Here is a 12,326-nt window from a genome sequence, read left to right on the forward strand (position 1 = left end):
AACAATTAAGAAATTAAATTCATGTTGAAAAAATCTTTTTTTCCATACAGGCCTGTTGATGTTCTACAGACGGTCAAGTTATTAGACCTTTCCTCTAATCAATTAATTGATGAAAATCAGCTGTTTCTAATAGCATATTTGCCCAGGTAATTTGCTCTGAAGATGCCTACCACAATAGTGCTTGATCAATTTTTAGTGAATGGATCATATGCTATATGGGCTTTCTCAATGGAAATATGATAAAGATGATGGAATTCCCAAATCGAGTAATTCCCTTTGGGAAGTTTTTATTTGAATTTAATTAGAGAATTTACTTGTGAACCACATACAGTGTAGTATATATTACTAGATTGAAGAATATACTAATTGAAGAATGAATGATTCGGTCCTGGTGCTAATGTTGAAAGGCTTCATTCATTAAACCTTGGGGAGTAAGACCATGTCTCTTTCATCTTGGAGACCCATTTAGCACCTAGCACAGCACTGGGCACCCAGGAACTGGTACATGACTATGGGATCATTAGAATGTAGCATGAAGAGTCCACTTTGCATGTCCTAAATTTATAGACTTCATGGTTTCTAAGCATTACAGGGGATGAAAACCTAGGGTGTAGGAAAAATGTACAAATCTAGTCTGGTTAATAGCCCATAGCATTTTGTGTTGCTCTACGTAATCAAATTTAACATTTAAAATTTCAGATTAGAGCAACTGATCCTTTCCAACATTGGAATTTCTTCTATACATTTTCCGGATGCTGGAATTGGTATATGAGATTATTACATTCCCCGCCCTGGCCCCCATCCTTTAGCTATTTCTTTCACTTCTACTGTGTAACGTAATTCTCCTTTTTCTAGGGTGCAAGACGTCACTGTTTCCTTCCTTGCAGTACCTTGTAGTAAATGACAATCAGATTTCACAAGTAAGAGCTGCTTCAGAAGCGCATTCTGCACTATCGCTTATCGCTGCTCTCATGCCGGAGTTTGTAGGTTTCGTCTATTAAAAAACATTTTAAGTTGAAAGAGAAGTGCTTCTTCAGAGTGAAACTCCTCATATAACCCCAAAAATATTAACAAAGAAAGAAGTTTAATTCACACTTCGGCAGACCATCATTTTACAGGGCACGATTATAGAGTAAAAATCTGTGCTCTTGCCTAGTGGCTGCCGTGTGTGATGAAACTCCGTGTCTCAGACTGGAACTAGGGACTTCTGCTTTCTGTTGCTAGTTCAAAGAATCGCAAAAATTAGCCTGAAACATGTTTCTTTTCATTTGTGGGGTTTCAGTGGTCATTTATCAACGAGCTGGATAAGTTGCAGAGTCTGGACACTTTGTCCTGCGTGAGAAACCCCCTGACTGCAGGAAGCAAGGACTCGCAGACCACCCGTCAGTTCATCATCGCCAGAATCGGCCAGTTGAAGACCCTGGACAGGTGTCAGGTGGGCGCCAGTGTCCTGACAAGACACTTAGACTAGAAAACAGATTATCAAAAAATGTAAAAAGAAATTATATTTGAGTATTATAAAGGGTATCAGATGTAGTTTCCCTCCAAATTGTAAAATATTATCCTTGGGCGTTTTAGAGATAACGGTTCTTCCCGACTCCTCAGGAGGTAGTGTTGTACCTGGATTAGTGCAGGAAAACCTGGTGTCCACCTGCTTACCATCACTTGAGGAGGGTGGGGAATGTTGGGTACTTTCTTCTTTTCCTTGGGGGGCATATAGGCAGAAAGATGACAACCACAAAGCTCCTTTATCCTCTCCTTCTCAGCCCCTCTTCTCATAAGATTGGGAAGGCAGTGCCTTGCCAGCGTGTCTGTGCGAGGCTCGCCTGGAATGAGTCAGCTCCCCCAGGGTGGGCCCTGCAGGCTGGCCTTGTGTGGGCGACTGTCAGCTCCTGGCAGAGTCCAGAAATTGACTCGTGGACAAAGAGTCTCATGAAGAAAAGTACAAAACTGAAATTCTTTTTCCTTTTTGAATAAACTCCTGAATTCTATCAATGTTAAAAAGGAAAGGTAAAAATATAATTATTATCTTGTCCTTTTCAATTTGATTATTCTCTATGGGTGGGGAGTGGAGGAAGACAGGGGTGCAAGACGCAACACTCGCTAGAAAAATGCTTTAATAGACTTGTGTTTATTTCATATCAATATAGATTCTCCCAGAGGAAAGGCGTGGAGCTGAGCTTGATTACCGAAAGGCATTTGGAAATGAATGGAAAAAGGCTGGCGGACATCAGAATCCAGACAAAAACAGACCAAATGAAGAATTTCTTGCAGCCCATCCTAGATACCAGTTCCTCTGCCAAAGTACGTACACGTGCGCCGGTGGCCTTCCTGGTGTGGGCTTGCTACTGGAACAGAGTTTTTCCTTAGGTATCAGGGGAGGTCCTCAATAGCATTGCTTTTCTCCCTTGGGGCCTTTTGTTCTCATCTAAATGGACAATAGCGACTTTGCTGGGGCTCCTTCAGCAGATGGGAGCAGATAAGTAAACCCGTTGTCTTTGGAGACATATGGCAGGAGGAAGCTGGGAAGTCTCTGTAGGTTCCCGGAAGGGAGAGATTGGCCCTTAAGCTCGGGGAGGGAAAAGCAGCTCTTGAACGGAAGTTCTCTCATCTTTGCATATGTTCAGCCGACTTTGAATTTCGGGAGGTACTATAGGAAGGGCAGGAAGCACTCTGGTTTATCTCAACCCTGGCTATAACCTAGAGAATTTTAAAAATGAAGGGCCTTTTAAGGTGGAACCCAGGCACTGGTATTTTTGCAAGCTCCCCAGGTAATTCTGACATCCGTGCAGTTTTCCTCCACGCTGTGCCGAGGGCTCACCACACACCAGTTTGGGCACTTGGTATGCAGGGTGCTTCCTGACATTCTCCAGCCTCGTCCTCAGGACTCTTTGTCCCTGATGGACTTTCCTTTTTGTTTTGACTTCATTATTATTCCAAATTTCACTTTTATGTGATTTTCTTTTTTTATATATTTCCTAATGCAGGAAGCTCACTGCATAAATGCTTCAGGCTGGAACATTATCTTTGAGGAAGAAAAGCTGCCTGTGGGAATTGCTTTCAAATTACTCCATTAGCTGGCCCAATTTCCTGGCCACTTTAGGTGAATTCTAAATCCTCTGCGGGTGGGCAAGGGGAGGTTCCAAGGCAGGGCTGCAGGTATGGCTTGGTCTTTCACTGCCAAGAATACTGGAAGACAAAAGCACAGATACCGGGGTATTCACAGAAATCTTGTCGCCCGTTGGCCCAGCAGAAGTTAGAGCAGGAGGAGAGTGCTGCTTCCCTTCATCCTTGTATCGAGGCTGCTTTTCCAGGCGCGGCCCTGCCTGGCATTGCACAGTCTAGCCGAAACTCGGTGAAGATGTCCTGTGAGTCGTGTCCCGAATAGTACCAGGTTTCTCTCAGGATCCAGAAAGAAACTGTTGGAAAGGTGGAATTTGGAATGAACGTCTTACGTATTTGAAGCACAGCCTCATCTTGTTATTTTGAGGCAGGGCACTGTCTTATGTCCGAGGGTTGGTGATGTGATACACAGGAGATGGAGGAGTCCGTGCTTGGACGTGGTTGCTGTCCCTCCCTCCCTCCTAAAAATAAATGAAATAACAAGTAACTGAAGAAAAGGAAGCAGACCCCAGGTTAGCCCACCAGCTGCTGCTGGGTTTACCCTGGAAAAGGAAAAAGCTGTGTTGACACTTACCTATCAATTTTTTTTTTCTTACAGTGGCCTTTGGTTTATCATTCATTCTTTTTTATTTCTTCTTAAACAGAATATGGTGCGCCTGAAGACGGGGAACTCAAAACACAACAACCATTTATACTCAAAAACCAGCTACTAAGTAAGAACCCCAAATTCAAAGACAGCTTATTTGTACTGGAGTCCTTAGGTGCTGACACAGACAGAGATGACCTAATGATGGGGACTGTTTCCCTTACGTACCTAAATGAGTACTTTGATTTTTAAAGAAATGATGACTTCCCAAACATGTCTAAATTCTTATATTGAACATTTTAGCAATTCACATGCTTTAAACTCATTTAATATAGGTGTTATAAATGTGGAAAGTATTTGCTTCATGAGCTAAATTTTGATTTGGAAATTTATGACTTTTCTTAGACTTGAAAATCTAGCTAAATTGTCAGGAAAGAAGTACTAAGGGGAAAAGGGAAGCACTAGAATGCTGGTCCAGCTATTTTTGTTGTTTTGTTAGTAATTCCATGACGTATTAAAAGAAGGAATTTTAAGCCTCAGTAAGACCTATTCCTTTATAAGGACTGGAGCCAAGTTGTAGCGAACAGCTGCATCACTGGCAATCCCGCTAGCTTGCACGTGTAATTTAATCCTTCTTACAGCAGGTCTCACTTAAGTCTTTTTCCTTTTTCCCTGAAGCACTGAAGATAAGATATCCTGATCAACTTGACCAGAAAGTCCTAGAGAAACAACTGCCAGGTAAGAAGAATGAGTCTCTCTTTCCCTTCCTTAGACTTCCCCTTCCCTGGCCTGGGTGTGAATTGGCTGGAAGTGAAGTGGTTCATTCATATCTGAAAGTGTGGACGTTTAGAGCTTACAGGTTTCCTCTAGTCTTTTATCTTCTAAAATACAGTCAATCATGCGAATACCACTCGCCCCAAGTTCAAGTCCCCCCTAACTTTATCCGCTTATCTAGAGAAGTTTAGTTAGAATGGGAAGCCTTTGCATACAATTCCGTCTTTGGCCAGAGGCGTGAGAGCTTGCAGGCTGAGCCTCTCGCGCGCCCACTGTGCGGTTCTCAGATTTGCTCTGGGGGTTTTCCTGTCTGGAGAAATTGTTGCGGTGGGCTTGAGAGCTGTCCAGCCATCCCTTCGTAGAACAGGCAACACGTCCTGGTCAACTGAATCGTGAGTCATCTGGACATTTGTGGCTCTTCATACATTCTACTCCTTACCAACCAGAGGCCCTGCCGAAGCAGCTCAGATGCTTTTAATGGACACACTGAAATGGTTTTCTTTGTAAAAACTACTTCAGAACTTCATCTAAACATTTGTGCTCCTGGAACTGAATTAGTTTTATTTGGAAAATAAATACTTTTGTGTCAACAAATTAGATCAGTGCAACTTACCTTAAACGTTCACTCAAAAGAAAAATTAAATTACAGTCTGTATCTTTGACTATACTGTGAATTCTCAAGATTAAACTTGATTCACAGTTAAATACTAGAATATAAACAAGTTAAATTTAGACCAGTCAGGATTTGAAGAAGAAATAAAATATATATCACCTAGTAAAAGACTTTTCTTTGTTTGCCTGTCAGTGCTGTAAATTCACATTGATTTTTAAATTAGTTGTTATCAAATAAAACAAGCTTACCATGGTATTGCTCACGGAAGGCTTTGACTGTGTTCAGAGGTACCTTTCTGATTGTTAACTGTCGTGTCAATTTACCAGTTATTACTCCATTTTTATTTATTTGCAATCCAATTTCTATTCCTGTGATAGGTAATTTTGCTACTGCTATATAATGATGAACTAAAATTAGTGGTTCCCCCTTCATTATTGTTTTCAAACTTCAGATACTTTGAGTAACGGCACTCACAGAGACAGACAGGTGAAAGAGGACCAGAACTTCTTGTTAATGTAATTGGCTTTGGATGTCTTTGCCTTTTCCTTTTCCTTTCCAGATACATGAAATCAATTCGTGGGAATCTTACCATTAAGGAATACTTGCTCAAGAATGTCATCATTAGACCTATGTTAAGCTTTCCTTTTTAGGGCTTCCTCTGGGAAGGTACTCACATCCATCAGTCAAGGACTGTGGTCGAGTGTATGTGTGAATGGTGTCCGAGGCTGTTGGTGACGGTGTGCGCCTCATCCTCTCCTTCCATACTGTACATCTGAGTGTGTCCCAGCTCTTCAGAGATGCAGCTACCCACTGAAATACCCACCATGTTCATGCTCTCATTTTTATTAATCTTCAGGTAGAACTAGCAGAGATTAGAATCATGTATAGAAATTATATGTAATAATTACTGCTTTGAGCTATTCAGAATCTAAGTCCTATATTCTGTAAATTCAGCAGTAAGCCGGCAGATTACAACAGTTCTTACTATTAATTTTTATGCCACATGCTGTAAATATCTAACCACTAACATAAATATCCTTTAAAAAGAAAGTGATAAAGAAATGTAAAATACTACAACATCATTGTTTTGCCCATCAGATTAGCCAAAATTAAAGACAATAACATGTGGAGCTGGCATGGAAAATCAGTATACACTTCTTGTAGAGTCAGGTGGTAAACAGTATAAAAAAAATTAAAAATACATATATGTGGTGACCAAGCATTTTACCTTGTAGCACTTGTAATGGTAAAAATAAAAACAATCTAGGGGCTGGCCTGGTGGCATAGCGGTTAAGTTTGTGTGCTCCACTTCGGTGGCCCGGGGTTCATGGTTTGGATGCTGGGCGTGGACCTAGTACCACTTGTCAGGCCATGCTGTGGCCACATCCCACATAAAGTAGAGGCAGATCAGCGCGGATGTTAGCTCAGGGCCAATTTTCCTCTCTCACACACACACACACACAAATCTAAATGTCTGCCAGTGGGGAAAAGGTTGAATCGGTTCTGGTAGAGCCGCACGCTGCAGTACCGTGTATCATTAAAGAGGATCCAGTAGGTCTAGAGCCGCGCTGTCCAGTCTGGCTGCCCCCAGCCACATGGGGCAATTTAAAATCATTAAATTGAAATAAAAAGTTAAGTTCCTCCTTTCAGGTGCTGAGTAGCCACAGGTGGCTGCTGTGCTGGACAGTGCAGGTCTAGAGGGACCAGCATGCAAAGAGGTACGCCATACAATAACGACATGTAAGCTGTAGACCAACGTATAACGTGAAAGCTATCCACCCTTACATAAGCAGAAAAAACCCTGGAACTATACCCATTAAACTTTTAACATTGGTCATAGGGAGGCAAAAAGGTAATTAATTAACCATCTCTACACTTTCTGAATGTTAAGACAATCATCAATCACATTTCTTTATATTAAAAACGGTAACGTTGCTTAGATGACATGCAGATGGCCACTCTCTCCTACGGACACAGTGCAGGTGGGCCGATTTATTAGAATTGTCTTATGACCAAACTTTGTTTCTGGCGTGGCTTAGGAACGTGGCATTTCCCGCTGGTGTGCAGGACTGACTTAACCCATCACTAACCACCTCTGAACAATGAAAGCCAGTCCACCTAAATCTTTTGAAAGGACAAAATTAACTATAACATATTCACACATAAAAGAGCAAATTATGTTAATTAGAATTATAAATGTCTATTAAGTATCTATATTTAAAACATAAAGAAAAGGCCAGTTTTTATTCTAAAATAAAGATAACATTTATTATCACAAGTTGCATAAAAACACAGACAGCTTTTACAAAAATGATTTTTGATAGAAAAATATTTGTTTGAATACATGTCATATTTGTAGGAACACCACACTATTGCTGTACCTCCAGCTAAAGCTTCAAAGAAACTATATTTCTCATAATCAAAATATCCATTATTTACCACAACCCATCTTTGGAAAGAAGTTCATAGTGTTTTCTGAACAAACCAAAGCATTTACTCACTAAGTTACATTCCCACGCCTGGCGGCCACCTGCACATGTCTGTCGGGCACAGTGACACAGGATAATGATTACAGACTGGCAGCGCTGGAAGGGAGCTTGCGGACGTCGAGTCTACCCTCGCTTTGCAGAGGAGGAAAGGCAGGCCGGAGAGGGTGCAGACGTGCTCAGGGCCTGGGCCCCGCCCCAGCGTTCTCTGAGTGATGCATAAGCAGGTCATCACAAAGGGTTAACGAGTTAATGATCACACTTACACATATTCCTCTACAGAGAATGCTTTCTGTTCATTCCAATTAAGGAGGAAATACTAAAAACGACTGGAATGGAATGAAAACTCACTGTCAAGGGCACTTAGGTCAAACATTGGCTCCGTCTCCCACAGCTCCCCAAGTGACTCAAGTAACCGGTGTGAGACCGTGGCAAGCTTCCCCAGCCCCTGACTGGGGTAAACGGACACTGTGAAATGACAGTCACAGCTGTCACTGCAGTTGTGGTCTCGTCACATGAGCTAGTTTTACAGGCAACTCATGTGAGAGGGTTGATGGTTTTTCTTTTCTTTGACAGACTCCATGACAATCCAGAAGGTGAAAGGATTGCTGTCGCGTCTTCTCAAAGTTCCTGTGTCACAGCTTCTCTTGTCCTATGAAAGTCCCAAAGTAAGTTGCCCAGAAAAGATGGAGAGTACCTCAGTTCCCCACAGTGTGACATGCTATTAAACTAAGTCGCACACTGCTTCTAGATGGAGACCACACATCTGTGTTTGGGGGGCGGCGGTATATGTAACATGCTTTGTTAGACCTGTCTTAGTCACCCCCCAACCCTTTGTTCTAATTTTAGATGCCGGGCAGAGAGATTGAACTAGAAAATGACCAACAGTCATTGCAGTTTTATTCTGTGGAAAATGGAGATTCTCTATTAGTGCGATGGTAACGCCAACTAATAAAATTCAGAGACTAGACTGTTCATTGTGACGGGGGTTCACTGCAAATAAATGATTTATTGGAACAATTCTACTGTCAAAAAATGAGGTTTTACAACTTGGCCTAAGTATAGAAAAGGTTGTATTCCTCATTGGCAAGAGACCATTTCTAGGCTCGTATATCACAGCAATAATAAAGGCTTTGCACCTACTAATGATTTTGATTTTATTTCATATTTATTTTATAGTTCATGACTGCATTTCATTACGTGAAGATTTAAATATTAAATAGAACCTAGCTAGTCTAATAAAATCTGAACACAGTTAATGTCCGTCATAAGACCAGTTTTAACGGCATTTTCTACTGATACTATTAGTTTAAAGGTAACTAAAATGATTTGGTTGGTCATTTTGGGAAATATCCCTTGAGCTGAGGGAGGCACATCCTCTACTGTGCATAACATATGTGCTATGATCTCTCTTCTCAGTTGCCGTATTTTTAGAGTACAAAAGTTAATTACATGCTTTTCCCTAAGTTATACCTAAACTGAGCATATATTCCTCCACAGAAGGTTATTGGCTCTGATCGAAATTCACTTATATTAGGTAAACGTTAGGCAATGATAGGAAGAAAGCAAAACGTTTTCAGAGTGTCAACTATTTAGAAATATCTTTCCCTATGGCACTAAAACCCTGAGAGGTATTTGATTTTACTTATATTCACAAAAATTTAGCATTTTTAAAATAGGGGTACTAAAAAACTGTGACCTTCAGGATTTATGTTAAATGGCAAAAGAAAACTTGGGTATTAGTCCACTTAATAAATGAACTTTAAAACCAAGGTCCAGAACTGAGAACTATATTGGTTCCTTTTCAAGTTCAAGTTGCCCACTTCATTCAGCGATCCACAAAATCTGACATTATTTCCAGAAACCCTGAACTTTGGTATAAGTGACCACAAAGTGATCACATGATCACACAGCATTTCTGAATTCTTTTTGGCCCTTAATTATCCTAATTATGCTTTACAGAGCTATTCTGCAATGCAGATTGAAATTCAAACTCTCAATTATTACTCAAGATTTCTGAACTAGGCCAAGTTTTAACCAAAAATGATAGGTAATGAATTACTCACTAGAAATGATATATCAGGATTTAGAAATAATTTTTTCTTTTAGAAACAATTTGATATTTTTCAAATCATCTTCCAATATGTAAATAAAATTTTTCTTATCCTACAGCGTCAGTTGATTTTTAAAAAAGAAATTTTGTGCAAACATTAAGAAATACCACATGGGTTAGAGATGAAAGTGCCAGGCCTAGAACTATCCTGAAAGCCCACATCATCTATTGCCAAACCTCGGGCTTTCCTTAGACTTATACTCAGATTATCATTCGCCTACCCTGATCTTTAAACACTGCGAATTAAAATCATCATCTTGCTTCACACTGACAAGGATCACCACACAACTCCTTCAGTTTCCATAGTTCTGTCAGTTCCTGTGGAGAATACTGCGGGGAAGACAACATTCCTGTTTCACAAGTCTTCTCACACAGCCACAGGCTGTCCTGTTGAAAAACAAAACAAAAACTGATTTGGGAGCTGTGAAACTGCTTGAAGAAAGACGGAGAGCATGCATACGGGCAGCTTATATATTCCACTGAAATTGAAACTTTCAAAGACAACCTGCTGTGGGCGCAGAGAAAGTAGCCCACGGCCATGCGATACAGCAACAGTGCAGCGTGGGCATTAATGGTCAGCAAAGGGAGCTCTAGGAAGAGAAAGTTCGGAAAGCACAAGTGGAGGGTTTCATCTTTGTTATCAGAAAAGGTGGCTATATAGCATTATGAAGAACAGCAACTATTCCGACGGAATGCTTACAATATTCTGGGGACTGCACTGCGAGCTTTATAAATGTCATCCAATTTACTTCTCACAGTAACGTTGTGAAGTAGACATTATTTCCCTTTTACACATGAGAGACTGAATTGAGAGTGAAGTAACTTGCTCAAAGTCACAGTGAAGTTAATGCTGGTAAGTTGAGGAGAAGGGCTAGAATGGGGTCTGTGAGCCTCCTGAGCCCGAGTTCTTAACCACCAGCCTAGGTCCCAGCTACATGGACTGGCTTCTCTTTCCAGCAATACAGCAGAATATAGATCCAGAGAACCCCACTCAATTAGAGAATATAAAAATGTTGGATATAATCAAAAATGTCTTTTTAAAGCATGGCTGAACTGGTGGCAAAGGAGAAGAAACTGGAGAGTGGGGGTGCTGGAGTCAGCGTGTGCCTTGAAGGCTCTGCTGGGTTTTAAAGGCCATGCCAGGGACAGGAGACTGACCAGAGATTCCCAGAGAGAGCCGGGACCCCTGAGGGGCGAGAGCCTGGGGGCGCTATTCAGAAAACAAAACTCCAAAGGAGGCTTGTCTGTCTGAGCCCTGACCCTGGGTAAGATGGAAAGGGGTCTCCCCGGAGCTTCTGGAACCAGTCCGCACTTAGGTGGGTGTGTGCTGGAGTCACCTTCTGTGGAGCCCCCAAAGTCCTAAGCCAGAAATTTAAGGATGGTAATGCCCTTAGGTGCATGGCCCCAAAAACGTAAATCCTCTCTGTAGGAATGCATTTTGAATACAGACCTCAGCTTCCAAGGAACAGGAGGTCACAATAAAAAAAAGGTCTCAACGCATCAGGAAGCAAGTTCATGAGCAAGAGTCTGCAGGAGCAACACTACAGAATCTGAGCTGCAAAGACCACAGATCTCACAGTCATCAGATACAAAAAACAGTTACATTCAATGGTAAGGAAATCCAAGAGGGACTGCAACAGGGGGACAAAGGAACAGCACTGTCAAAGCTAAGATCCGGGTTTATTTCTGTTCACCCTGAAGTGAGATGCACTGCTCTGGGTTCCAGGCGATTCTATGCAGGGTTCCTGCTCTGGTAGGCACTGCATGTTCTTTCTGTCCCCCACACCTTCTAAGGCCAAAGCGGAAGCTGCAAGAATCCAGAATTCAACAGAAATCTTGGAGGCAAAGGCCAGCTTTGTGCCTGCTTTCTTTCCAGGGCTCCTATTTTCCATTTCTGGTCTCTGCAGATTCATTTTTTTTCTGGAACAGCGATCACTGTATTTTATAAGGTGCCTTACAATATTTACCCAGTGTTTCATTTGCATCAGTCAGAAGGGTTGAAGGGTCCTTGGACCAACCTCATTGCTGGAAACTTAAGTCAGCTGATTCTTACAGCTTTACAGCTGCAAAGAATTTTTTTTTTTTTAAGATTTTATTTTTTTTCCTTTTTCTCCCCAAAGCCCCCCGGTACATAGTTGTATATTCTTTGTTGTGGGTCCTTCTAGTTGTGGCATGTGGGACGCTGCCTCAGTGTAGTTTGATGAGCAGTGCCATGTCCACGCCCAGGATTCGAACCAACGAAACATTGGGCCGCCTGCAGCGGAGCGCGCGAACTTAACCACTCAGCCACGGGGCCAGCCCCTGCAAAGAATTTCTGATCAAACGTATAAAAACCTAATTCTTTTTTGTAAGAAGAAGAATGGCAGGAGAACTTCCATTCAAAACATTTCCTTTTGGGGCTGGCCCCGTGGCCGAGTGGTTAAGTTTGCGTGCCCTGCTTTGGTGGCCCAGGATTTCGCAGGTTTGGATCCCACGCGCGGACGTGACACCACTCATCAGGCCATGCTGAGGCAGCGTCCCACATGCCACAACTAGAAGGACCTACAACTAGAATATCCAACTATGTGCTGCGGGGCTTTGGGGAGAAGAAGAAGAAAAGATTGGCAACAGATGTTAGCTCAGGTGCCAATC

At 41.9% G+C, this 12,326-nt stretch overlaps 2 protein-coding genes across 3 annotated transcripts in view; one reads left to right on the forward strand and one right to left on the reverse strand.

Annotated features, from left to right (window-relative positions):
• TBCE (tubulin folding cofactor E) overlaps positions 1–8,559 on the forward strand; it is a 68,601-nt gene extending 60,042 nt beyond the window's left edge. For both annotated transcript variants that reach the window (XM_046652960.1, XM_046652959.1), the window contains 9 exons: positions 51–146; positions 700–764; positions 856–920; positions 1,283–1,435; positions 2,151–2,304; positions 3,768–3,836; positions 4,388–4,447; positions 8,159–8,250; positions 8,432–8,559. In XM_046652960.1, the coding sequence (XP_046508916.1) occupies positions 51–146; positions 700–764; positions 856–920; positions 1,283–1,435; positions 2,151–2,304; positions 3,768–3,836; positions 4,388–4,447; positions 8,159–8,250; positions 8,432–8,524 (847 nt within the window). In that variant the 3' untranslated portion in view covers positions 8,525–8,559. The remainder of the gene's footprint in view (positions 1–50; positions 147–699; positions 765–855; positions 921–1,282; positions 1,436–2,150; positions 2,305–3,767; positions 3,837–4,387; positions 4,448–8,158; positions 8,251–8,431) is intronic.
• The window catches only part of B3GALNT2 (beta-1,3-N-acetylgalactosaminyltransferase 2), a 50,706-nt gene continuing 45,716 nt past the window's right edge, over positions 7,337–12,326 (reverse strand). Inside the window, exons 12-13 of the mRNA XM_046652962.1 lie at positions 9,917–10,082; positions 7,337–8,234 (exon numbers count right to left, since the gene is read on the reverse strand). Of these exons, the coding sequence (XP_046508918.1) occupies positions 9,948–10,082 (135 nt within the window). The 3' untranslated portion in view covers positions 7,337–8,234; positions 9,917–9,947. The remainder of the gene's footprint in view (positions 8,235–9,916; positions 10,083–12,326) is intronic.

This window comes from Equus quagga, chromosome 2, assembly GCF_021613505.1.
Source record: "Equus quagga isolate Etosha38 chromosome 2, UCLA_HA_Equagga_1.0, whole genome shotgun sequence".
Lineage (NCBI taxonomy): Eukaryota > Metazoa > Chordata > Mammalia > Perissodactyla > Equidae > Equus > Equus quagga.